Source organism: Mustela lutreola, chromosome 2, assembly GCF_030435805.1.
Source record: "Mustela lutreola isolate mMusLut2 chromosome 2, mMusLut2.pri, whole genome shotgun sequence".
Taxonomy (NCBI): Eukaryota; Metazoa; Chordata; class Mammalia; order Carnivora; family Mustelidae; genus Mustela; species Mustela lutreola.
In genome coordinates, this window is record NC_081291.1 from 22,912,259 (window position 1) to 22,939,381 (window position 27,123).

Sequence of the window (27,123 nt, forward strand, 5' to 3'; positions counted from 1 at the left end):
CAGGTCCTGATATCTGAAGGCTTAGGACGGTATGCAAGGGACCCAAAATTTGTATCGGCAACAAAACACGAAATAGCCGATGCCTGTGACCTGACCATCGATGAGATGGAGAGTGCAGCCAGCAACCTGCTCAACGGGACTGTGCATCCCCGGGCTAACGGGGGCATGGGCCCCGTCTCCCACCGGCAGGACTATGAGCTCCAGGACTTTGGGCCAGGCTACAGTGATGAAGAGCCCGACCCCGGAAGAGATGAGGAGGACCTGGCAGATGAAATGATCTGCATCACCACCCTGTAGCCCCCAGGGAGGGGCAGACTGGCTCTGGCCTCAGGTGGGACGCCGGAGGGCCAGGGAAAAAGTGCCTCGTAGTTAGGAAAGGTTAGGCACTAGTGTGGAGTCTGTATTCAATTAGACTTTTGTACAAGTGATGTCATGCCTCATGGAAGCCATAAACCTGGTAGGGGATAGCCGTGTACCCATGCCCAGCCCCAGCTGTGGGAAGCAACAGGTTGAGCCCTCCAGGGAAGGACCCGTGAGGAGGTGGGATAAGCCCTGCCCACTTTTCCAGCACGCCCCTGGGGCTTTCACCTGTGCCCACCCACCAGCTGGCACAGTGGGGAAGGTCAAGGTGATGACGATCACCACACCTGTGTCATTACCTCAGCCATCGGTCTAGCATATCAGACATTCACTGGGCCCAGCATATCCATTTTTAAACCCTTTCCCCCCAAATACACTGCTTCCTGGTTTCTGTTTAGCTGTTTGGAAATACAGTGTGTGAATCAGGACCTACCTACCAGCCATCATCTGGAGAGGGGAGCAGGACCTTATACACAAGGTTTTCTGTTATGTGACCCCGGTTTACAAGAGAGTGTCACTCAGTCGGTTTCTGACTGTCAGCTCAAGGGCAACTGTAAACTGGAATAATCATGCACTCGCAACCAGGTAAACTTAGATACGCTAGTTTGTTTAAAAATTATAGATTACTGTACATGACTTGTAAAATACTATAATTTGTATTTGTAAAGAGATGGTCTATATTTTGTAATTATTGTACCGTATTTGAACTGCAGCAATATCCATGGGTCCTAATAATTGTAGTTCCCCACTGAAATTTAGAAATGATTAGCATTTTTACTTGGGCTGTACAGAAGTAGAAGAAACAGCCAATTCTCATTTATTCCGTGAAAATCTTCTGGGGATGAAATTTTAAGTTCAAAAGAACTCGGGACTATAGAGATTTTTTTCTAAAAATATTTTGAGTCACTCTAAATCTACCTTTACACGAGATATACCAGATGATGATTTACAGCCTTTGCTTCGGGCAGGAGTTCCGGGATTTGATAGCGTACCTTTGGTCCACCATGGGTCGCGGCGGTCTTTGACTTTACTGAGCCTCCGATAAGCTCATCCTGTCGGTCGAGCTGGTTACTCTGACCTGTGGCATTCACAGCTGCACCTCTGCTGCCCCCACAAGACCTCTTTTGCATCTCTGGTGTAGAAATGATGGCACAGGTGGATGGAGTTCCTCTGCTCTTGCTCCCTGAGGATCGCTGCTGGTCCTTGTCCTGAACAGGGGTGCTGGGAGGGGGCGCGGAGGGGCAAAGCGATGATCTGCAGGATTAGAACGCTGGGTCTGTCCGGGTCGTATTGTTGCCTTTTTACACAACACTGCTGTACTGTGTGTTCTCCTTGAGGGCTTTTATATGCAACTGAATGAGGGCTGAAGTTTTCATTAGAACGTACTCACACTCCGGTTGTACTGCCTGATGAAAACCCACTTTTGGACCACGAGACCCACCAAGGCTTCCTTTTCTGTTCAAGGAATCATGCCGACTTTGTCAAGTTACCTTGGCAGGGATTCCCTGCGGTCAAAAAAAAACAAAACAAAAAAAACAATTATCAGTTTTTGGTTTAAAATTTTTAAATATTACCTAGACAACCTGTTAATATTTTGGGTTTGTTTTCCATTTTTTTTTTTTTTTTTGTAAATAACAATACTTTGTTATGAAGACCTTACAAACCTCTTCTTAAGACATTCTTACTCCAGATCCAGGCAAAAACACTTCAAGGTTTGTAAATGACTATTTCCTGACATAAATTTTTTTTAATTAAAGTGCAAAATGTTCTTCAGAATAAAACCGTGTAATAATTTTTATCGTATGAGGGAGCGCTCACTGCGAAGAGCCGCTGTGGGCCGGTGAGCTCTGCAGAAGGCGGGGGCGGGGGGCAGTCGTGAGGGCAGGCCTGGGACGGTGTAACTGCTATCCTCACGGCTCCCTCCTTGATGCCCACGGTCACTCAGCACTGGCTACAGAGAGCACTGTTCCTCCTAAAGGGCTAAGCCATCGTCCCCATCACCTCTGCTGGGCACTGTTCTCGCTGTGTGGCTTCTCAGCAGCAGCCCTACCGGGATGGGGTTTTCTGGTGCAGGCCGCCATCTCTCCCCATCAGGACTCACAAACTAGCCTGCGGATCGACTGCACCAGTCCTAATAGGCCTGTGTTAAGTCTGGTCCGACCCCCCATCTACCATGAAATTGTTCTTTGAAAGAAGTTTGAAGTTACTGAACCATGTGGCGGTGGTGGCGTGTACCCTTTGCTTCGGGGAAGTTTTAAGATGCAATGTTTCTTCTTTTCGGCCCCCTCCCCCTAAAAAAGGTCATTTTGTTGTATCCCCAGGAATAGTGGATTTGGTTTTGTGTTTTTCCTACCACAAATGGAAAGGGCAGCTCCGCTTGAACTTCCAAGCAGCAGGAACCTCATTAACAGCTATTTCTCCTATTTCTATCCAGGCAGCTGGACCAGATGGGGCTTTGTGGCTCTATTCCCACATTTTGGAGCCTGCCAGAGGCCAGGAAGCTTCTCAGTACACAGTGTGGGCTTTACTTGCCTCACTGCTGACCCCATGTCTGTGAAAGGAACCAGGCACTCTACTTCAAATTGTTTCTATGTTATGGTGTTCAGTGTCTTTGCCGGTTGTGTTTCCTCACCAAGGTTTCCCCTGTTGTGATCGGCTGCAGGTTTGTTCTAAAAACTGGTCAGCGACAGAGCTCCAGCTCCTTCCCTGACTCAGAAACAGACACCACCGAGGCTTGCCTGTGTTGACAGTTTTTATTTCTCCAAAAGGATATATATGCCTTCTTTCCTGGGGACGTGAGAGGGCAGGAGGATGGGGAGCAGGCCCGGGCTCCCTGCCTCCCAACGCGGGAGCACCAGCTGAGAGTGGCCTCGCAGGCACCCTGTGGGGACGGCGGCAGGAGAGGACCTGGGAGGCTGCCCGGCTCCCAAGACAAGGCTGGTGGAGAGAGCACGCTTTTTCTTCTGGTTTAAGAAAAAAGGACGTAGGTATTAGAGCTGATGTTAAGTTGGTGGAAACAGGAAACAGCCTTTGTGGGGAGGAACAGGGTTTGGCTGGAGATGAGGCTCTTTTGAGTTTATGGAAATGAGGATTCCCACAGTTGGCCCTGGAAGCAGAAAGGCGGTGCATCCAGGTGCCAGGATCTGGCTTCCAGGACCTGCCATTTCCTGGTTCTGAGCCGCAGAACAGGCGGGCTGTTTCTCGCCTGTGCCTTCTGTCCCCGGTTGGACCAGGAAGAACCTTCTGCTCGTGCAGGAGCTGGAACTCGCAGGCTTCTTCGAAGGGATCCGCACTCAGAGCCTGATCCAGGTACATACACGGCTCCGTTATACTTTTTCAACCATTGTTTACAGAGTACTTCCAGCTGTTAGTATCACAGGCTCTTTGCTGAGGGGCTTAAATAAACTTCCTCCCAGGACCGAGGGCTGGCCTGGTGTCTGGGTGCCCTGAGGGCTGTCTGGCCCAGTGGGCACTCTCCTCCCCTCTCTGGCTTCCTCAGCCAACAGCCCTCTTTCTGAGGTCCAGGCTCCCCTCACAGCACTGGAACCTGGAGACAGCCCGCTGCTGCGGCACGGGCCACAGTTCCCCTCTGCCAGATGGCTGCCCTTCACCTGTCAGGGCTCCAGCAAGCAGCCACCCCAAACCCAATATTCTGCCCTATGGCTGAACCCCAGCAGCACAGCATTCCGCTCTGACTTCCATGGGGCCTGGGCATGGAACACGCACTGTCTTCTCTGAGACTGACTTCTGCAGGTGGAACAAGGCTCAGTGGCCTAGAGTGGGGGAGGGGCCCCGATGTCATCCGGCCGTACAGCCTGACACACCGCCTCCGACAGGTCATTCTGCTTGTGTGACGATGCAGAGACGCAGTAGCAAACCAGCGCCTGTCTCAGAGACTGACACCACCGCAGCACGCGGAGAGACGGCGGAAGGGCATGGCTGGGCCACATGGCCTACCCACACTAGAAAAGTCCACAGGTTCACGCTCAGGCCTGGGACCCCCTCCACCCACTGAACTTGCTACTCGCTGGCCCTCCCAGCAGGGGGGTTGGCTCCCGCACTGCCTCACTGTTCTTTCATCCCTGTAGGTGGTCGGGGCCCCGGAGGATGGTGGCTGTGGACCACGGCTGTGGGGCAGATGGGGAACCTCTCTAGGAGAAATAAATCTCTTGGCCGACTTAGACCCTCCCTTGGAACAGACAATAAAGCAAGAGGCAGGTAAGAGGAAACCAGAGCTCCTTTAAATTTGTAAAGGAAGGAGAGGTGTAATGGCTTCCTTCTTCGCATCTTTCTGGAAGGTCTTTCTCACAAACACAAGTTATGGCTGTCCAGCCTCCAAGCTATCTCAGTCCACTCTGATCCTGGGGAAAAGCTGGAATGCCCCCTTTCCCTCCCCTCCTTGTTCGGGGCAGGTTTCCAGAGCGCAAGTCTCTTCTCCCTTGCCGCAGATGGTGGCTTTGGAAATCTTCAGAAAAATCAATCCAAAATGCATTTAGTTGTCATTACCTACTAAGAACAGTCTGGCTAAGTCCTCTCCATTCAAAAACTGGTGACTGGATTACATTATTGAATTACAGGAAGTTTAAAGATCAAAGAACTATTTTAAATGCTACTTGTATCTGGTTTCCCCCCCGCCAAACTCCAATCTTTGCCAATTTATTTTCATGGGATCAGGTGTATAGTGTGACTCGACTGCTTTTTCCATCAGCCTCAACTCAATCCCGGTCTGCTCCCGTGGACGGCTGCTGAATACGAATCAGCCAGCTTTGCCCACGGCGGGTCATCTCCCCAGACTGACAGGAAAGCATCCTCTTGGGCTAGCTGCTTTGGCTTGGAGCAGCGGTCTGGTCTGTCGGGTTTGCTCTAGGTTTTTAGGTTTCCCTGGTAACAGGAAAATAGTTTAAAATGCTAAATCAGGAAACCTATGGTAATAAAGAGACTCTCCAGACTCTTCTCTGAATAAGGTCCAGAAATCGGGCTGTGTTTAATAAGAACCAGAGTACTGGCGAGGTGGGCCTCAGAGTGACCCCACTGGGAAGGGGACACGAGAAGCAGAAGAGAAAGAAGCCTGTGTTTCTTCAGGCAGGCAGCTTTCTCTCTGAACAGAGATGCTGGAGGCTTAGGCACAGGCCTCAGCAGCTGGCGGCCTGAGGCAGATGCCTCCCGTGGCGTTCAGCCTGCACCTAGCCTCTGCGCACAGCACCCTGCTCCCAGAGTGGCTTGCCTTAATTAAGAGGGAGGCCTGGGAGAGAACTACTTCCTTTAAATCTGAGCAGGACCCAGGGTTGCAGAGTGCGGTGGAGTAGAAGATAAGGCCGTGGCTGCAGTTAGCCATCCTCCTCCACTGGCCAGCCCCCCTTCCCCAGTCCCTTTTACTGCCCCTTTGGGAGGTTGGGGGGCAGCCTGCAGAAAAGTGCTGGGGAAAAGGAACCTGCTTCGCTGCCTGATACTGGTCTCCCAGCCTAAGAAATGTCACATTCTCAGTCACTGAACTGTAATTAACATTCTAGACAGTTTCAGGAAAGGGCACGGGGACAGGGGCTGTGCTGACCCTCTTGGCTTGGCAGGAGGCTTCTTGGGCAGGGACCATCTCAGCGCTGGGTGGCCAGGGTCCCAGGCTTGTAGACAGGGACGTCCTTGTCCCAGAGTGCAGGCTGCCCCCTGATGATGTCTGCTGCTTTCTCTGCGATCATGATGGTGGGGGCGTTCAGGTTGCCACTGATCACGCTGGGCATGATGGAAGCGTCGACCACCCTGAGGTTCTGCACCCCAAGCACCCTGGTCTGTGGATCCACCACGGCCATGGGATCAGAGGGCTGGCCCATCTTGCAGGTGCAGGAGGGGTGGTAGGCGCTGTCGGCCTTCGCCCTCACGAAGGCATCGATCTCCTCATCTGACTGCACGTTGCTTCCCGGCTGGAGCTCCTTCCCCCGGAATGGCGCCAGGGCTTTCTGGGCAAAAATTTCTCTGGTCAGCTTCACACACTGTCGGAAGTCGTGAATGTCGGTTTCTGTCAATGAGAAGAGGTAGGTGAGGCGGCGACTCCTATCAGAGGATTCTGAACTCGGAGAGGCTCAGTAAGCTGCCCGAGGGGACACAGGTCAGTGCCTACCGCCCTCTGATCCCACGGCCATGGTGGAAAACGTCAGGGACACAGAGCCACCAGGTGGTTTGTCACCAATTCCTGGCCAGTTTTACTGCCACCAAGCAGAGTCCCCCAGTGGCAAACAGGCAGCATCCTCAGTGGATAGAGCCTGCCTCTTGCCATCGTGGCTGTGCACACACCGCGAGTCATTACTGAACGATAGGGAGCACTCCTTTGCGCTGTGGGCAGGAGCAGGCCCCGGAATGCAAGCTCCTTTTCCAGGAGGGTGCTCAAAGCAGCAGCAGCACAACTGCTCTGTGGGCTCTACGCATTCAGCCATATCTCCTTGCATCTTCGGGTAGACTGTTCTGAAAGCTGCAGCGCTCCCCTGCTGTGTCAAAGGACATCCCAAGGTTACTTCAAGTGACCCAGGGCACAGACACAGCAGTGTGTGCAAGTGGACAGCCCAGAGGGAGGGGGGCAGAGGGCGACTTGTGTCTCAGGGGTAAGATTCAGAGACCAAGGCGAACCCCATAAAGGCATTCATTCATTCGTTGAATGAATGGCCTGGCAAGCAGAGGCCTGAGGGAGACCAAGAGGGTGGTGAATTACCTGTTGTCAAGTAGTTGGGCTGAATCACAGGGTGGTCCTGGGGGTTGGCACTTCTCAGTTTAAGCCATCCCACACTCGTGCCCCGCATGGTCCCCACGTGCACCTAGAAGAACCAGAGGGAGCAGGACCTCCTTCAACCTCCCGACTTGGCAGCTTAGGCCCCGGGATTTCCTGTGGTATGGGGCTCCACATCCAAAGCCCATTAAGGGCAGACGCTTTTATCATCTGTCTGCGTCTTACCTCTACCCCCCTTCCAAAAGTGATTACAAAAACACCTCCCTCAATCACTTCTGCTTCCTGGCTTTCTACCTGATGGTCTTCAACTTTTAAGAGCTGGAAACCCCAGGCTGCTGGCCACTTCTGTCCATTTCCAGCAGTCTGGATCCCTAAAGCATCTGCCCTGAGCTGGGGCAGGGCTCACCTTTCCACCTACCACGTGGACTGCCTCACACCATTCCTGGCATGGCCTCGGGAAGATTGCAGGCTCCTCCTCTCCCTTCCCCACTAGGACCCACTGAGCAGCTGGCGGGCAGAACACAAGCTCCTGTGGCTCCCCTCCGAGGGCCCTGCTGCAGTAAGGAGACTGCTGCCCGCTCACCTGGTAAGCCTCCTGCTGGGTGGGGACCCGGCCATGGTCTATCACTTGGGACGGCAGGAAATGGAACTGGATGTCCGGGTGAGGGACCCCAGGCCGGCTCCGGATGAACCCACCTGTTTCCAGGTGCGCCGTGGCCCCATCCCCTGAGGACCAGAAGAGGACGAGGTAGCTGAGTGAATCAGGGCGGGACAGGTGGGCTGGCCTCCCCTCTCCTTGACCCTCCTCTGGGCCCTGTCCTGGCACCGGGACTGAGTGCTCAGCGCTGGCATCTCTCCCTCAGGTGGGTGAGCCCAGCACCACAGGTTCCAGTATCCGCTCACGCCAAGGGGCTTTGGCTTTGCCCTCCCCCAGACTCCTCCACCACCAACACCTGTGAGGCCTGGTGTCACTGGAATCTCCAACTTCTTCTGACCTGGCTCCACCCCGACAGGCTGTTCTTTCCCCGAAGGCCTAAGTCAGACATTCCCGCTGCCCCTGCCCCTTCCTCCTTGCGCCACATCTGGCCCTCAGAAAGCCTCCCTGACTTCGGCTCACAAATCTACTGGGATCCATCTACCCGGCAGCAGCACCCCACCCCTCCCTCGGTCCCAACTCAGACCCTCCTCACAGGCAGCTGCCCGGGCATCCCTGCGGTGCCCCCACCTGCCCTCAAGATTCCAGCATCTTCATCGCACCCTGCTCCCTCCTCCATGTGCTGCAGTCTCCCTGGCCCAGCGTCTCTGTTCCTCCAACGCCGGACGCCTAGACCCAGGGCCTTTGTGCGTCTCCCTGCCTCTCAGCCTCCACTTCACTGACGCCCGGATCGTAGAACTTAAGCACGTTCACGCGGTCTCTTTCCACAGATCCCAGCAGCGTGTAAGCTCCCTGGGGGCACCTGCCTTCCCGACACAGCACAGAGCACCTAGGAGTGTGTGAGAAACCCACGCTGAGGGGGGGTCTCCAAGCACCACTTCCTGGCCCGGCCAGTACGCTGGACTCTGGGAACTGGTGAGAAATGGATGCTGACTGTGCCTTTTCTCCTGGCTCCTTGGACCCCAGATGGTGTCTGGCACACAAGGCCACCCTGTCCATATGTAAGGAAGAGGGGCACCTGGGCTCTGAGAAATCTGACCCAGGACTGGCCCTGGGCTGCTGCATCTGGTCCTCACGACAGCCTGCCAGACAGGTCTCTGTATCCCCATTTTGCAGATGGGAAAGCTGAGGCAAAGGGCAGAACTAAGCTTGAAATAAGTAACTTGAGACCAGAGCTGCCTCTCACAGCACCGTAGGGAGGAGGCCACGCTGTCCCTCGACCAGCACACTCACCTGTGAACTTCCAGAGCCACTCCAGACCAATCCGGACTTTCCTCAAGGGCTTCTGCGCCGAGTGCAGGGTGATGGGGCGGGTGCAGGCCTGCTGGATGTACACCTCCAGGTGGTCTTGCAGGTTCTGGCCCACCCCTGGAATGGGAGCGAGGGGCTAGGGAGAATGGCTTCTCAGGGTGGCTTACCTGCCACCAGCCTCTCAACATCCCCTGTTTTTGAAAAGTCCCCTCACCCCCATCCATTTATCTGCCAAGCCAGCTCCTGCTCCTTCCCTGGGTCTCAGCTTAAAAGGTCATCTCCAGGGACTCCATCCCTATGCTCAAAGCCAATCTCAGCTTTTCGGGCGGCCAAAGCCACCTGCCCTTGTCACTCACTTCCAGGGCAGCCTCTGGAACCGTCCCGATGCCATCCTGCCAGGGAGCTCCCTCCCCAAGGGCAGGCCTGGGCATTCAGCAGGCGCCACCTGTACCCCTGGCCGGGGGAAGGAGGGGATCCAGCCTTGCCGAGCCGGGCAGACACTGTGTGAGCTCATCTGAGCACGAGCGGACGCAGGGCAGGCCACTATCCCAGCATTCTGACGGACCTCTCACTAGGAACCCTCTGCGCAAAAAAGGTCATTTCTGGGGAGGTTGGGTTCTAAGAGAGGTGAGAGGCCCTAATGGGTATCAAAGACTGTAAGTGCAATTTTAGGCCCGTGATAATTGTCTCAGCATGAAAAGCATGCCCCAGAGCACCCAGCCAGCATTTTTAACATGAGGGCTGCTGGACTTAAAACCAAGACCCAGACCCCTATCACCGCAGGGCTGCCCTGGGGACAGAGCCGCCTGGCCCAGCGGGCTTTTTAGGCCATGCTCCCTGGTGGAGGGGCAGAACCTCCCAGGGGCACAGGAGGGCCAAGGAGTAGGGGGGAACGACAGAAAGACTTGGGGTCTTTGGGGGGGATAGGGGTGTCCACTGAGGCTCATGGGAAGAACTGATGCCCCCACCCCACTCCACGCTAACGAACTCCACTAAGCCCTTTTTTCTTAGTAGGGGCCCCTGTGAGGAGCGGGGATAAGGGAACCCACCGGGCAGGTGGCACACCACCGGGATGCCCAGCTTGCGGAGGTCATCCGCGTTGCCGACGCCTGAGAGCATGAGCAGCTGTGGAGAGTTGATGGCACCCCCGCTCAGAATCACCTCCGCGCCGGCGTAAACCTGGAAGATGCACAGGTCAGAGTTCCCGCAAAACCAGGCAGCACCCCAAGAACGTGGCCTCGGAGCCCAGTCCCACACCAAGGATGCTCAGCAGGCCACTCTAGGAAAGCCCTGGGCAGGCGCAGCTCTGCCATGACCCGTCCTGTGACAGCCAGGCCGTCACGATGCTCTTAAAACACCAGAGCACGGAGTTTCAGTGACCAGTGACACCCGTGAAAGCGAGCACGCGCAGGCGGTGTGAATCCAGCAGCAGTGAGCCAGCCCTTCTCCTAGCCCAACCCTGACGCACTACGGGGCAGGAAACCGTGGTGTGCAACAGGGAGTGGGTTCACATTTGTGGTTATTACTAAGTCTTACTAAAGTCAGCCATTTCTGAAAAGGTACGGAAGGAACTGGGGGGCTGCTCTGGGAGGAGGGGCAGATGCTCACAGGGGCCGCGACAGGCTCTCTGCATGCATGTGGCTGGCCTGACAGCTCCCGGCCGGCCAGGAGGCCACCTCCCCAAGGCCCTAGGGATCAGAGCCCGAAGCACCAGCCCCAGGGGGGACCACTAGTCCCCCTCCACGTGCGCAGCCTCGTTCTGGCAGGAACTCACTCACCCTGTGGCTCTGGCCGTTCTTGACGTACTCCACACCCACGGCGCGGGTACCCTCGAACAGCACCCTGTGCACGAGCGTCTGCGCCTCGGCTGTGAGGTTGGGGCGGCCCAGTGCCGGGTGCAGGTATGCGCACGCGGCGCTCCAGCGCTTGCCTGCAGGACAGAGCAAGGACATCGGGCACAGCTCCTGCCCCCCTTTCCAGCACCTGCACAGGGAAAGGGGCTGACCTTCCCCGAATACTGAGATCTGCCTCAGAAGGCTGAGACCACAAGTCCCCGCTGGACTGAAGTCCACATCCATTAGCGGTGGGAAAACCTATTCTGCTCTGGACAGGATGACAGACCAGGAGCAGCTAATAATGGGGTGAGAACCCTTTGGAGCCAGGCAGGAGCTCTGGATCAACCCAGGCCTTGCCTCGGTCCTGCTGTGAGCAAGGCACTGTGGTGCCCTGTGCCTCAGTTTCCTCGTCTACAAGTCTCTTCCAACTGTGGGCTCTTTGGGCAGAGTTGACTCCAAGACAACAGAGCCAGAGGCCTAGAGAACGCCCAAGAGTCTCTGTCTCCAAATCGTTTTTCCCACTGGGCCTCCTCTGAGCTCCTGTTTACCCTCACTGACCACGATGAGATCAGGAGAGATGGAGCTGTGCTGGAGTGTAGCTTCCTTTACTTTAAAAAGGGGAAGAGGCAGACCCAGGCAGCCTCAGGACAGGAGCCAGCCCTACCTTGGTGGATGGTCATGTCCATCCACCCGAAGCCTTCTTGCTGGAAGCCGTTCATGTCCTCAGTGAGCGGGTAGCCGGCCTGCTGCGCCGCCTCCAGGAAGGCGTGGTGCAGCGGGTGGTTGGTCTTGCCCCGGGACACGTGCAGGGGGCCCTGGCCGCCGCGGTACGTGCCGGCGCCCAGCTCGTGGCTCTGCGCCTTGCGGAAGTAGGGCAGGCAGTGCGCGTAGTCCCAGCCCGCGGCGCCTTCCCGCTGCCAGCGGTTGTAGTCTTCCGCGTGGCCGCGGATGTAGACCATGGCGTTGAGCGACGACGAGCCCCCCCAGACCCGGCCGCGCGGCCAGTACAGCACCCGGCCGTCGAGGCCCGGCTGCGGCTCCGTGTGGTAGCACCAGTTGTACCTGTCATCGCACAGGTTGGCCACCAGGGCCGCGGGCATGTGGATCTTCCACAAGAGCCGCTTGCTCCCCGCCAGCACGTCCTTGGGCCCGGCCTCCAGCAGCAGCACGCGCTTGTCGGGGTCCTCAGTGAGCCGCCGCGCCAGCACGCAGCCCGCGGAGCCCGCACCCACCACCACGTGACTGTATTCGTCCCCGCTCCGGGAGCCCACGCTGGCCAGTGCGCGGACGCTGGGGGGCTGCTTCCGCCCCTCGGCTCCCCAGGGTCTCAGGCGCCCTACCCTCCAGCCTCGCGGGACACGCCACATGCTTCTAGCCCAGGTCCTCGCACATCCACCAAGAGGAAAGCAATGAATCACGTTCCTAAAACAGGAAAAGCAGCTTTAGAATTTTAACTCGGCATGCACATTGCAGAACTGGCCCAAAGCAGAACTGGCTGGCAGGACCCTGCACTGGGGAACTAGGAGGAGGAAGCCCTACAGGGAGGTCCATGCCAGGACTCCTATGTTCAGGGCTGGAGGCACAGGGGCTCCTCCCCAAACTTGGGAGGAGGGGTGGTCCCCAGAGAGGCTTCTCAATGACAGGTGTAGGTGAACCCAGAGGCTAGGCAAGTGTCTGGCTGCTGGAATGCAGGGGAGGTCAGGGCCTTCTGGGCTTTGCAATCAATGCTCATCCCTTTAAGGTGGTTGTTGAGCCCCTACCTCATGCCAGGCACCATTTCATCTCTAGCAATACCCAGAGAACAAGACATCTGCCCTCAAAGCGGATGGTCTGGGGCCCGGGAGACAGAGGAGACATAAGTAACTGAAGGAAGGTCAAGGTGTGAGGCTCCAGGCTGCCGAGCTCAGAGCCTGTGGCCTGAGGGCCATGGAGGGAGCTAGAAGACTTTTCAGCAGGGCTGGGGAAGAGCTACAGTATTCAGAGATCTCTGTAGGGTGCTGGAGTTTGAACAACACAATGCCAATAGCTTTTGGAGCTGCCTTTCTCAACAATGTGCAAATAAATCCCAACAGTGCTCATTGCACAGGGGTGGAAAAGAACCAGTATATCCCAATCTCCTGACAAAAGCACATCTGAGAAAGCCCCACGTATAAGGTTCAGGCGCACAGGACTGACTCCACAAGAGAGAGCTGAGGAACGTCAAGACACCCCTGCCCCATCCGCCAGCCCTTCTGTGAGCCTGCCCCAGTCCAGCAGCAGCCTAGCCCACAGGCGGGCTAGGAAACGAATGTAGACGATGACCCCGTCCCCCTTCATGCGGGCACACGAGAAAGCAGCCCCAGGCCCTCCTGAAAGCAAGAACACAGAAGAGCCTTCTAGCACTCCGGGCCCCATACTAGTGGCAAGGGAGCTGTGCCCACCACTCAGCTCCCACCGGGGCTGGCTCAACACTCCACACTCACAACCTGGTAGAATAAACAGCATGACCTTTCTAGGCATAAATACTGTTTGCCTCAGTCACTACTATCCTGTTACACACAAGGTCCTGCATTCAGTAAAAATTTGGGAGATACAGAGGAAGAGCAGTGGAGGGTGGTGGTGGAGGACCCTGAGCTCACCTTCTCACATAGACACATGGGGGCAGTGAGGACACAGAGTGCGGCCTGCTCTGAAAAACCACCCGAAGACTGGCAGAGTGGCTATTCCACAGCTAAAACCATAAAGAGAAGACCCCTTCAAGAAGGGGCAGAGAGGCCGGCAGGGATCAATATCCTGGCACCGCGGTGGGTTTCCCGTCACAAGGAGAAGACTGTCACAAGCACCGTGGTCCTCCCTGAAGAGCCAGGGACCAAACCTCACATGGGGCATCCCACATCCTGGGGATCTGCACTGGTTAGATGAGCCCTCATGATGTATGGCTTTGAAAATCCTTGAGGCAGAACTCTGGGAGAGCTGGAGGGCTAAAGGAAACCAAGCGTCTGCCTTTAAAGGGCCAGTGCGCTGTATCACTCAGTCTCAGGCCCCTGCATGGGAGCAACAGTTGGAAGAGCACCTAGCCTATACATGAAGATTTACCGACTACTTTAAGCATGTTTGCTGAGCCAGTAGGGATCTGCAGGAGATTTCTCCAGGTACAGAAGTGCTGGTGATGCCCTTTTTCTTGTCCTTCAGCCTGCTGGATGTGTGGGAGCCACTTTGATATTTCCTCTACCTTGATGGCATTGCTTGCCTCCCACCCCACCAGCATTCCCCTGGAGACCCACACCACTCAGCCCACCTGTCCTAGCACGTATCCTCCAAAGTGGCTCCTGTCCCAGCACTCCCAGCAGGTGGCCTTGGCTGGGACTGGCACCCCTCCAAAGTGACTCTTGCCTTGGGGAAGCAGAGAGCCAGCACCATACCCAGCATGCCTGCAGTGGCTAAAGCTAGGCCCTTCAGCTAGCTGTGCCAGGAGCTAACCCCATACACCAGCATACCTGCAGCAGCTACACTGGGCTTTCTTAGCCAGCTGTACCCGGTCTAAGCCAGCCCAGCTCACCAGTGTGCCTGTATAGCCGGCAGGGCTGGCCCATCTGTGCACCTGCAGCAGCTATGGCCGGGCCACTCAGGCAGCCACACAAGTTGTGGCCAATCACAACAGTAAGGTACAAATAGCCCACATAAGGGACACCCCTTGAATGCCTGGTTCTGGTGAGCCGGGGGGGATTGCACTACTGCGTCCTATAGGTGCCTTCTACAAAAGGCCCTACTGAATACGCAGAAGCCAACAGAGACATAATGAAGATACAGAAGAATGTACTCCAAACCAAAGATGACCTCAGAAAAAGAACTAAGCAAAGAACTAAAATCGGCAATCTACCTGCTAAGGAGTTCAAAGTAACAGTCATAGGATGCTCACTGAGAAGAGTGGGTGAGCTCAGAGACAATGTCAACAAAGAGAAAATATAAAAAGGTACAAATTAGAGCAGAATAATCACTGAAAAATACAATAGAGGAAATCAACAGAAGATTAGAGGATGCAAAAGAATAGATCAGCAATCTGGAAGACAAGGTAGTGGAGAGCACCCACACTGAACAGCAAAAAGAAAAAGAATTTTAAAAATGAGGATGGATTAATGGACTTCTGAAACAACATCAAGTGTACCAACATTCACATTAAAGGGGTGCTCGAGGGGCACCTGGGTGGCTTAGTGGGTTAAAGCCTCTACCTTCGGCTCAGGTCATGATCCCAGGGTCCTGGGATCGAACCCCATGTCGGGCTCTCTGCTCAGCAGGGAGCCTGCTTCCCTTCCTCTCTCTCTGCCTGCCTCTCTGCCTACTTGTGATCTCTGTCAAATAAATAAATAAAATCTTTATTTAAAAAGGGGGGGGGTGCCTGAAAGAGAGGAGAGAATGGAGCAGAAGACTTATTTGAAGAAATAGTAGCTGAAAATTTCCCTAACCTGGGGAAGAAAACAGACATCCAAGGTCCAGGAAGCTCAAAAAGTCCCTAACGAGAGGCACCCAGGATGTCCACATAAAGGCACATAATAATTGAAATGGCAAAAATTAAAGAGAATCATAAAAGCAGGAAGAGAAAAGCAAATAGTTACATAAAAGGAGAAATCCCACAAAGCTATTACCAGGTTTTTCAGCAGAAACTTTGCAGGAAGAAGGGAGTGACATGATACTTTCAAAGTGTTGAAAGGAAAAACCTACAACCAAGAATACTCTATCTGGCAAGGTTATTGTTCAGAATTAAAGGAGAGTTGGTTTCTCAGGCAAATAAAAGTTGAAAATGTTCATCACCTCTAGGCCAACCTCATTAAAGGGATCTCTTGAAGAGAAAAATAAAAGGTCATAACTAGAAGAATATTATGAAAGGAAACAGTATCACTGGTAAAAGCAAACAGAAAGGTAGTAATCACTTATAAAGCTAGTATGAAGGTAAATGACAAAATTAACAAAATCAATTATATCTACAAAAATTCATTAAGGTATACACAAAAAGATATAAAATACGATGTCATATACATTAAAAGATGGAGGAGGGGAGTAAAAATGTAGTAATTTCAGAATATGTTCAAAGTTAAGTGACCACCAACTTAGTACAGATTGGTACATACATAAGATGTTATATATAAGCTTTACGTAACCACAAACCAAAAATGTATAATAAATACACAAAAATAAGCACAAAGGCATCTAAGTATAACACTACAAAAGAAGTCATCAAATTACAAGAAAGCAAGAGAAAAAAGAGAAGAAAATAATTGACAAAGTGGCAACGAGTGCACACCTATCAATAATTACTTTAAATGTAAGTGTGTAAATACTTCAATGAAAAAGTACAGGATGACTGAATGGGTCAAAAGCACAAGACCCATCTATAGGTTATCTACAACAGACTCACTTCAGATCTAAAGACCCATGCAGACTAAAAGGGAACGGGTGGAAAAAGGTATTTCATGAGAATGGAAGAAGAGAGAGAGAGAAAGAAAGAGAGGAGAGGAAGGGGGAAAAAGGGAAAAAGCCGGGGCAGCAATACTTCCATTAGACAAAATGGACTTTAAAACAAGGACTGTAACAAGAGAAAGCATTACTTAGTGACAAAGGGATCAATCCACAAGAGAATGTAAAAATATCTAAGCATGATATAGGAGGACCTAAATATATGAAACAAATATTAACAAAGAGGGAGAAGCTGATAGTAATGCCATAATAACAGAAGACTTTACAATCCCACTTACACCAATGGAGAGATCATCCATGCAAAAGATCAATAAAGAAACAGTGATTTTTATTTTTTTTTTTAATTTTAAAGATTTTATTTATTTAGTTGACAGAGACACAGTGAGAGAGGAAAACACAAGCGGGGAGTGGGAAAGGGAGAAGCAGGCTTCCTGCCAAGCAGGGAGCCCCATGTGGGGTTTGATCCCAGGACCCTGGGACCCTGACCTGAGCTGAAGGCAGATGCCCAATGACTGAGCCACGCAGGCACCCCAGGAAACTGGTTTTTAGTGGCACATTAGACCAGATACACTTAACAGATATATACAGAACATTCCATCCAAAACCAACAGAATGCACACTCTTTTCAGGTGCACATGGAATGTTCTCCAAGACAGTTCTCACATTAGGCCACAAAATAAGTTTCAATAAATTGAAGATTAAAATCCTATCAAGCATCCTTTCTAACCATGATGGTATGGCACTAGAAATCAATTAAGAAAAGTCTGGAAGGGTGCCTGGGTGGCTCAGCTGGGTAAATGACTGCCTTCCGCTCAAGTCCTGATCCTGGAGTCCCAGGATGGAGTCCCAAATCAGGCTCCCTACTCGGAGGGGAGCCTGCTTCTCCCCCTGACCTTTCCCCTCTCGTGCTCTTTCTCTCTCAAATAAATAAATAAATAAATTTTTAAAATATTTTTTTTCCTTGTCTGGTAGAAAGACAACCATCGAGACTAAATAACAGGCTACTAAACAACCAATAGGTCAATGAAGAAATAAAAGAGGAAATTAAAAAAAAAAAAAACCCAGAGACGAATGAAAATGGACACACAATGGTTCAAAATCTTTGGGGCTTAGCAAAAGCAGTTCTAAGAGGGAAGTTCAGAGCAATACAGTCCTACCTCAAGAAACAAAAAAACCTCAAATAACCAATCTAACTAGAAAAAGAAGAAGCCCAAAGTCAATAGAAGGAAGGAATTAATATCAGAGCAGAAATAAATAAAATAAAGCCTGAAAGAAAAGAAAAGATCAATGAAACTAGGAGCTGGTTCTTCAAAAAGATAAAATTGATAAATCTTTAGCCAGATTCATCAAGAAAAAAGCAAACAAAATCACAAATGAAAGAGAAATTTCAAAAAAAACTCCAGAATACAAAGGATTATGAGCCACTATGAAAAATCACACACCAGCAAATTCAAACACCTAGAAGTGGATAAGTTCCTAGAAACATACAATCTTGCAAGACTGACTCAGGAAGAAATAAAAAGTCTGAACGGACCTATTACCAGTAATGAAATCAAATCAGTAATGACAAAACTCTCAACAAACAAAAGTACAGGACCAGATATTTTCACAGGTGAATTCTAACCAGAAGAGTTAATACTTATCCTTCTCAAACTATTCCAAAAAACAGAAGAGGGGAAAGGAATGCTTCCAGATTCATTCTATGGAGCCAGCATTACTCTGATACCAAAACCAGACAAAGATACTGTAAGAAGATTATAGACCAATATCCCTGATGAGCATAGATGCAAAAATCCTCAACAAAATATTAGCAAACAATATACTAAAAGGATCATTCACCATAATCAAGTGGGATATATTTACAAATCAGTTAACCTGAAACACCGTATTAACAAAATGAAGGATAAAAATCATATGATCATCTCAAAAGATGCAGAAAAAAATTTAACAAAACTCAACATCTACTCATGATGAAAAAAACAAAACTCAACAAAGTGGGTATAGAGGGAACATACCTCAAGATAATAATAGCTGTATATGACGCACCCACAGCTAACATCATATCAATGGTGAAAAGCTGAACACTTGCCCTCTCAGATGAGAAACAAAAGATATCTACTCTTACCACTTTTACTAAACATAGTACCAGAAGTTCTAGCCACAGCACTCAGATTAAAAAAAAAAAAATAAGAAAAAAGAAAGAAAGAAAAGGCACCCAAATCAGTAAAGAAAAAGTATAACTGTCACGATTTGCAGATGGCATGATAATACGTACAGGAAACCCTAAAGATTAAAACACCCTATTAGAACTAATAAATGAATTCGAAACCCTATTAGAACTGATAAATGAATTCTGTAAAGTTTCAGGATACAAAAATTACTATACAGAACTCTGTTCAGTTTCTATACACTAATAATGAACTGGCAGAAAGAGAAATTAAGAAAACAATTGCATCAAAAAGAATAAGATACCTAGGAATAAATTTAATCAAGGAGCTCAAAGACCTGTACTCTGAACTATAAGATCTCAATGAAAGAAACCGGAGATGACACAGAGAAATGGAAAAAGATATACCTTGGTCATGGGTTTGAAGAATTAATATCCTTAAAATGTTCATGCATCCCAAAGCAATCTGCAGATTTAGTGCAATCCCTATTAAAGTAACAGTAGCATTTTTTACAGAACTAGAACAAATAATCCTCAGATTTGTATGGGACCACAAAAGATCCTGAATACCCAGAGCAAAACTGAGAAAGAACAAAAAGCTGGAGGTATCATGGGTCCAGATTTCAAAATAAACTACAAAGCCATAGTAATGAGAACAGGATGGTACCGGTACAAAAACACATAGATCAGTGGAACAGAATAGAGAGCCCAGAAATAAAACCATGTTTATGGTCAATTTGTCTATGACAAAGGAGTCAAAAATATCCAATATACAAAAAAAGACAGTCTCTTTAATAAACAGTGTTGGGGGGGGGGTGCCTGGGTGGCTCAGTGGGTTAATGCCTCTGCCTTTAGCTCAGGTCATGATCCCGGGGTCCTGGGATTGAGCCCCGCATTGGGCTCTCTGCTCAGCAGGGAGCTTGCCCCCCGCTCTCTGTCTGCCTCTCTGCCTACTTGTGATCTCTGTCAAATAAATAAATAAATAAATAAAATCTTTAAAAATAAACAAATAGTGTTGGGAAAATGGGGCAGCCACGTTGAAAAGAATGAAACCGGGCTACTTTCTTACACTATACACAAAAATAAACTCAAAATGGATCAGAGACCTAAATGTAAGATCTAAAACCATAAGAAAAAGTACAGCATAGGAAATATAGTCAATAATACTGCGATAACTTTGTATGAAAGTTGATGAAAACCAGAGGACACTGAAAACCACCGTGAGCATTCTGTGATGAGTTAATTCTTGAATCAACATACAGTAAATCTGAAACTAGTATTGTATACTTACAACTAAAATTAAAAATAATAAATATGGAGACAGAAAAGAACAAGAAAAGGAAATGACTCATTATCAAAAGATAAAGTACTTGACAGAACCAGACCAAGGTAGGACCCATCCAGATATCAGAACTGTCAAACAAAGACATCAAAATAACCAAGTTTCACATTTTACAAGACTTAGTTGAAAAGGTGGACAACATGTTGAGCAGACAGGTGATTGCAGCAAAAATTGGAAACTTAGAAATGCTAAAAAAAAAAAAAAAAAATGATCAGAGGGGCGCCTGGGTGGCTCCATCAGTTAAGCATCTGCCTTTGGCTCAGGTCATGATCTCAGGGTCCTGGGATTGAGTCTCACATTGGGCTCTCTGCTCAGCAGGGAGCCTGCTTCCTCCTCTCTCTCTCTGCCTGCCTCTCTGCCTACTTGTGATCTCTGTCAAATAGATGAATAAAATCTTTTAAAAAAATAAAATGTACATAACGATAACAACACCAAGAGTAGAATATTTTCATAAGGCATTTATACCATACACAAAGTGGCACAACATTTGTTGAAGGTGTACTGTGGTAAGTGAAAGATATAACTGTAAACCTTACCACAAACATTAAAAACTAAATAAATCAGACAATAATTGCAGCTAATAAGACAACAGTGGAGATAAAATATTGTAAAATAATCAAAAGAGATCATAAAAGAAAATAAAAAGAGGAAAACGCAAATATATGCTGTCTGCACCAAAAAACTACTTTCAATATACAGACATAATACAAAAATGGAAAAAAAAGATGCACCACATAAAAAGCATATCAAAACAGTATACAAGGGGCACCTGGGTGGCTCAGTGGGTCGGCTCAGGTCATGATCTCAGGATCCATGGATGGAGCCCTGAATTGGGCTCTCTGCTCAGCAGGGAGCCTGCTTCCCCCTTTCTCTCTGCCTGCCTTTCTGCCTACTTGTGATCTCTGTCAAATAAATAAAAAAATATTTTTTAAAAGTATACAAAAAAAAAAGAATTAGCATGACTACATCAATATCAGACAATGTAGACTTCAGTACCGGGAATATTACCAAGGTTAAAAAGACATTTCAAGATGATAAAGGGGCCAATTTGTCATAAAGACAAAATAATTCTAAGTATGTGCCTAATAGAGCTTCAAAATCATGAAGCACAAATTGATAGAACTGAAAGGAGAAATGAATAAATAATCACATTTAGAGACTTCAACACTCCCTATTCTCAATAAGAAATAAACCCAGGCAAAAAATCAGTAAGAATACAGAAAAATTAACATTAGGTACAAATTGATCTAGTCAACAGTTATTATCGAACACCAAACAATAGCAGAACACATGTTCTTTCCAAATATACCTCACTAAGGTAGACCTGATTCTGGGCCATGATAAAACTCTCAACAAATGTAAAAGGCGGAAGTGATACAAAGTGTGTTCTCTGTCCACAAAAACAAAACAGAACAAAACAAAAACACTGATTTAGAAATAAATAAAAAATCTGTATCTGAAAAATCTGTAAGAAATTAAGCGATACACTTCTACATAACTCATGAGTCAAAGAAGACATCACAAGAAAAATTAAAATTTTGCCCTGAATGAAAATGAAAACACAAGAAACCAAAATGAGTGGAATTCAGGTGAAGCCGAGCTTTGACAAAATAGATGGCATTACAATGCTTATATTAGGAAAGTCAGAGCTCAAATTTATGACCTATACTTTTACCTTTAAAAAATATCAGAAAGAAAATCAATCCCCCAGTCATCATAGAAATAAATAACAGAAATAAGATTAAAAACATGTTTAAAAGTAGGGGCATCTGGTTGGCTCAGTGGGTTAAAGCCTCTGCCTTCAGCTCAGGTCATGATCCCAGGGTCCTGGGATCAAGCCTCGCATCAGGCTCTCTGCTCAGCAGGGAGCCTACTTCCCCCAGTCCACCTCTCTCTCTGCCTGCCTCTTCTCTGCCTACTTGTCATCTCTGTCTGTCAAATAAATAAAATCTTTAAAGAAAAAGAAAACATGTTTAAAAGTAATAAATAAGTAAATAAATAAATAACTAAAACCAAAATTTGGTTCTTTAAAACAGTAAGATAATAAACCTCTGCCCAAAGAAAAGAGAAGTGACACAAATTACCAACGTTGGCAATGACAGAGGAGCAATCACTTGCTACCTATTCTACAGACAACTAAAAGACAATATAAGGATAACGTGGAAATTTTGTGCCAAAAAAAAATGTGATAACTGAAAGACAGATTCTCAGAGCTGAGTCAAGAACTATGTTACCTCAATAGCTATACATATCTATTAGAGACTGAATTCATTATCTAAACTCTTCTCACAGAGAAAACTTTAGACTTCATTGGTAAAATCTAAGAAACAGCCAAGATGGAATAATACCAATTCTATAGAAAACAGAAGAATAGAGAACCGTCTCCCAATTATTTTTAGAACACCAGCATTAACCTGTTACCAAACCCAAACACGTCACAAGAAGACGACAGACCAACATCCATCATGAACAGAGATGCAAACATCCTTAACAAAATCTCAGCAAATCAAGTCCATCAACATACACCGTAACCAACCAGCGTTTAACCCAGTGATGTGAAGTTGGCTCAACAGGAGAAAATTAATCAATGTATTCCATCATCTTATTGCAGAAAGTGTTTGGCGATATTCCATATTCCGTCCATAAAGTCTCTGTGTACTCAAGGAATGAAAGAGAACTTCCTGATAAGGAACATCTGTGAGATACCTACTGCTAGCTTTGTACTCAACAGCGAAAGGCCAAAAGCTTTCCCCCTGAGATCAGGAACAAGGCAAGGATATTCACTCCCACCACTTGTTCAACACTGTGTGAAGGTTCTAACCAGCACTTTTTTAAAAAGATTTTATTTATTTATTTGACAGACAGAGATCACAAGTAGGCAGAGAGGCAGGCAGAGAGAGAGGAGGGGAAGCAGGCTCCCCGCTGAGCAGAGAGCCCGATGTGGGGCTCGATCCCAGGACCCTGAGATCATGACCTGAGCAGAAGGCAGAGGCTTTAACCCACTGAGCCACCCAGGCACCCTCTAACCAGCATTTTAAGGTTAATTAACTACTATAAAAGTAAAAGGCATACAGATTAGAAAGAATTAGAAATGTCCTTTTTTATAAATAACATGCTCATCTACATAGAAATCCCCAAGAAATTTACAAAGGCGACTGGAATTAATAAGTGAATTTAGCAAGGTCACAGGATACAAGGTCAACATACAAAAGCAACTGTATTTTTATATACTATTAACGACTGGCAGTTTAAATGTAAAAAGCGGGGGCACCTGGGTGACTCAGTCATTAAGCATCTGCCTTTGGCTCAGGTCACGATCCCAGGGTCCTGGAATCGAGCCCCACATCAGGCTCCCTGCTCGGCGGGAAGCCTGCTTCTCCCTCTCCCGCTTCCCCTGCTTGTGCTCCCTCTCTCTCTCTCTCTCTGTTAAATAAATAAATTAAAATATTTTTAAATAAATAAATAAATAATTTTTTTTACGTGTGAAAAGTGTAATAAAGACTGAGTTTATTTTTGATGCTTGATCACTGATAGCTTTAAGCTCCATGCCTCTCCCTTTCCCTGTATCTGAGCAAGTCAGTAAGAAAGCCCCACCATTCCTGTGCTGTGGGGGCAGGGAGGGGGCCTTTCAAATCTGGCAACTCCAGCCCACCTTGGTTCCACACCCACACCACAGTAAAAACCAGAGCCATCCAGCCTTCAGGCTATCGCAGACCAACTTGGGTTTGTCTGCACTGCTCTCCCCCAGAAAATCCCATTATGGAAAAATAAGGCTTTTCAGAGAGCTACTTGATATATGTGTGGTGTCCTCAGTCTCCAATTTCTAACACATTCTGGGTGGTGGTAGGGTACAGTTGATCCCGTGGGGTAACAACAAAACAAAACAATACCATTTACAAGAGCACCAAGAAATATGAAATACTTAGGAGCAGATGTAACAAAATATGTGCAAGACTTATACAATGAAAACTACAACACGGCTGATAAAAAGTAAAGATAACCTAAATAACCAGAAAGAGACAGCATGAACAGGAAGACCTAACGTTGCTATGATGTCAATACTCTCGAAACTGATTTATTGATAAGATGTAATGCCAATCAAATATCGGGATTCTTTTTTCTAGAAATTGATATTCTGACTCCCACATGTATATGGAAATATCAAGGCCACAGAAAGTTGTAGGAGGGTCATACAAAGAAATGCCATAGAACAGTGAAGATGAACGGACCCAGAAACTCACATCAACACAAATGAATCTTGGAAATGGGGATATTCAACTATAAAAAGCAAACTATGCACAGTAGGACCTAAAGAAAACCTTTATATAAATACAGGGTTTTTTTTTTTTTTTTAAGATTTTATTTATTTAGTTGCAAGAGAGAGAGTGAAACAGGCAGAGAGGCAGGCAGAGAGGCAGGCAGAGAAGGGGGTGGGGGGAAGCAGGCTCCCTGCTGAGCAGAGAGGCCCATGTGGGGCTTGATCCCAGGAGCCTGAGATCATGACCTAAGCCGAAGGCAGAGGCTTCACCCACTGAGCCACCCAGGCACCCCTATAAATACGGTTTTAAAATGTGTAATTCATACGTGTACCTAATACCAGAGCCCCAAAATATCTGAAGCAAACGCGAACGGATCTAAAGGGAATAATAGACAATTCTACCATAGTAAGGGGCAATTTCTATACTCGGATTTCAATGACGGACAGGATACCCAGATAGATCAACAGGCAGTGGCTGACTTGATTAACGCTACAACCCCACTGGACCTAGGACACTCCACCGAACAACAGCAGGTCAGACGTTCTTCTCAAGTACTCATGGAACCTTCTTCCAGGACAGACATATAATAGGCCACCGATCTTAAAAATTTTAAAAGACTGAAATCACACAAAAGTATCTTTTCTCATCATGATGGAATGAAAATAGAAATCAACATCCAAAGGAAAACTAGAAAATTCACAAATATGTAGAAATTGAACAACACTCTTAAAACAACCAATTTGTCGAAGAAGAAATCGCGAGGGATATTAGAGACCAATGAGGAAAACAACACATGGAAACTTATGAGATGGAACAAAAGCAGCACGAAGAGGGAACTTTTTAGTTGCAAATGCATATGTTAAAAAAGAAGAAAGTTCTCAAAAAAAGAAAACCCAAAAAACCCTAACTTTACGTCTTAAGGTACTAGAAAAAGAAAAGCAAAGTAAGCCCAAAGTTATCAGAAGGAAGGAAATATTAGAACAGAGATCAATTAAATAAGGAACGAAAAAACAATAGAGAAAATCAAGCCAAAAGTTGTTCTTCAAACTAACGAAACAAAATAACAAAGGACAAGCCTTTAAGTCGACTGGATAAGAAAAAAGAGAGAAGACTCCAATTAGTAAAATCAGCAATGAAAGCAGGGACATGGCTATTGTTTTACAGAAATAAAAAGGACCATAAGAGCACTAGGAATAACTATGCCAACAAATTAGATAACCTAGCTGAAAATTCCAAACCAACTCCCAGAAATACAGCATCTCCCCGAACTGAGTTATAAAAAAATAGAAAATATGAATACACTTAGAATTAGGATGTCTGAACTAAAAGTTTAAAGAAAGGAAAAGAATGAGTGTTGACAAGGATATAGAGAAATTCGAACTCCTGGGCGCTGTTGGCTGAAGCGTAAAATGGTACAGTCACTGTGGAAAAACAAAAACAAACAAACAAACAAAAAATCAGTTTGACAGTTCCTCAAAAAGTTAAACATAGAATTACCATACGGTCTGGCAGTTCCACTTCCAGATATACACCCAAAAGAACTGACAGCAGGGTCTCAGGTATTGGCGATATTCCATATTCCGTCCATAAAATCTGTGTGTGCACTTGCACTGCAGTGTTTCTAGCAGAATCATTCACAACAGCAGAAAGGGAGGAACAAGGCAAGCGGCAGCCAAGAGGTAACTGAAGGAACAAGGTGCGGGAGATCCATGAAACGGAGTATTATCAGCCTTCAATAGGAACAGGATCCTAATACATGCTATGACATGGACGAATCTCTTTTTTAAGATTTTATTTATTGATTTGGGAGAGCGTGTACACGAGAGAGGGGAGGGGCAGAGAGAGAAGCGGACTCCCCGAGCTGAGCAGGGAGCCAGACGTGGGATTTGATCCTGAGACTCCAGGATCATGACCTGAGCTGAGGGGGCAGTCACTTAACCAACAGAGCTGACCAGGAGCCCCAACATGGATGAATCTTGAAAACCCTATGTGAAGTGAAATCAGTCAGTCATAAACAGACGGCTGCTGTGTGGTTCCGCTTATACGAGAGAAATTCAAAGAGAGAGAAAGGAGATTCGAGGTGACCAGAGGTTGGGAGGGAAGAAATGGCGAGTCACAGGCATGCCTCTCAGATATGGCAGGTTTGGTTCCAGGTCGACACAATAAAGCAAATTTCACAATAAAGTGAGTTAAATGAAGCTTTCAGTTTCCCAGTGCATGTTAAAGTGCTGTTCAGGGTGACTGGGTGGCTCAGTAGTTAAACCTCTGCCTTCGGCTCAGGTCATGATCTCAGGGTCCTGGGATGGAGCCCCGCATCAGGCTCTCTGCTCAGTGGGAAGCCTGCTACTCCCTCTCCCACTCCCCCTGCTTATGTTCCCTCTTTCACTGTGTCTCTCTTTGTCAAATAAATAAATAAAATCTTAAAAAAAAAAAAGTGCTGTTCACCCTGTATTATAGTCTGTGAAGTATGTAATAGCATTATGCTTTTAAAAAAACCAATGTATACACCTTAATTTAAAAATATTTTTTTAACTAAAAAATGCTAACCGTCATCTGAGTTTATGGAGAGTCATCCTCTCTGGGCTGGTGGAGGGCCCTGCCTCCACATGGACGGCTGCTGACCGCTCAGGGCGGTGGTTCCTCAAGGTGGTTCCTTGAGGAACCACCTTGAGGGGTGGCTGTGGCGATTTCTTAAGTAGGACAAGAGAGAAGTTTGCCGCACTGAGTGACTCTCGCTTTCACAAATGGTTTCCCCATAGCATGCGACGCGTCTGGTGGCATTTCACCCACGGTAGACCCTCTCTGGAAACTGGAATTAATCTTCTCACACTCCACTGCTGCTTATCAACTAAGTGTATGTGATATTCTACGTCCTTTGTTGTCATTTCAAAAATCATCATGGCACCCTCACCTGGAAGGGATTCCAGCTCAAGAAACCACTTTCTTTGCTCACCCCTGAGAGGCAACTCCTCATCCATTCAAGGTGTTTTTTGTTTTGTTTTGTTTTGTTTGACAGAGAGAGACACAGCAAGAGAAGGAACAAAAGCAGAGGGAGAGGGAGAAGAAGGCTCCCTGCTGAGCAGGGAACCCG

General features: G+C 48.0%; 2 protein-coding genes and 1 long non-coding RNA gene across 22 annotated transcripts in view; 2 read left to right on the top strand and 1 right to left on the bottom strand.

Annotated features, from left to right (window-relative positions):
• The window catches only part of CACNA1D (calcium voltage-gated channel subunit alpha1 D), a 297,449-nt gene extending 295,308 nt beyond the window's left edge, over positions 1-2,141 (top strand). For all 16 annotated transcript variants that reach the window (XM_059161179.1, XM_059161186.1, XM_059161184.1 and 13 more), the window contains one exon: positions 4-2,141. In XM_059161179.1, coding sequence (XP_059017162.1) covers positions 4-297 — 294 coding nt within the window. In that variant the 3' untranslated portion in view covers positions 298-2,141. The remainder of the gene's footprint in view (positions 1-3) is intronic.
• The window catches only part of CHDH (choline dehydrogenase), a 35,675-nt gene continuing 9,706 nt past the window's right edge, over positions 1,155-27,123 (bottom strand). For all 5 annotated transcript variants that reach the window (XM_059161202.1, XM_059161203.1, XM_059161207.1 and 2 more), the window contains 8 exons: positions 11,478-12,235; positions 10,757-10,908; positions 10,028-10,157; positions 8,961-9,095; positions 7,656-7,798; positions 7,058-7,160; positions 5,912-6,370; positions 1,155-1,865 (listed from right to left, as the gene is read on the bottom strand). In XM_059161202.1, coding sequence (XP_059017185.1) covers positions 5,952-6,370; positions 7,058-7,160; positions 7,656-7,798; positions 8,961-9,095; positions 10,028-10,157; positions 10,757-10,908; positions 11,478-12,180 — 1,785 coding nt within the window. In that variant the 5' untranslated portion in view covers positions 12,181-12,235 and the 3' untranslated portion in view covers positions 1,155-1,865; positions 5,912-5,951. The remainder of the gene's footprint in view (positions 1,866-5,911; positions 6,371-7,057; positions 7,161-7,655; positions 7,799-8,960; positions 9,096-10,027; positions 10,158-10,756; positions 10,909-11,477; positions 12,236-27,123) is intronic.
• On the top strand, positions 7,775-10,034 carry LOC131824043 (uncharacterized). Its single transcript, XR_009350735.1, has 3 exons — positions 7,775-7,847; positions 7,936-8,642; positions 9,341-10,034. It is a non-coding gene; the product is annotated as an uncharacterized LOC131824043 (long non-coding RNA).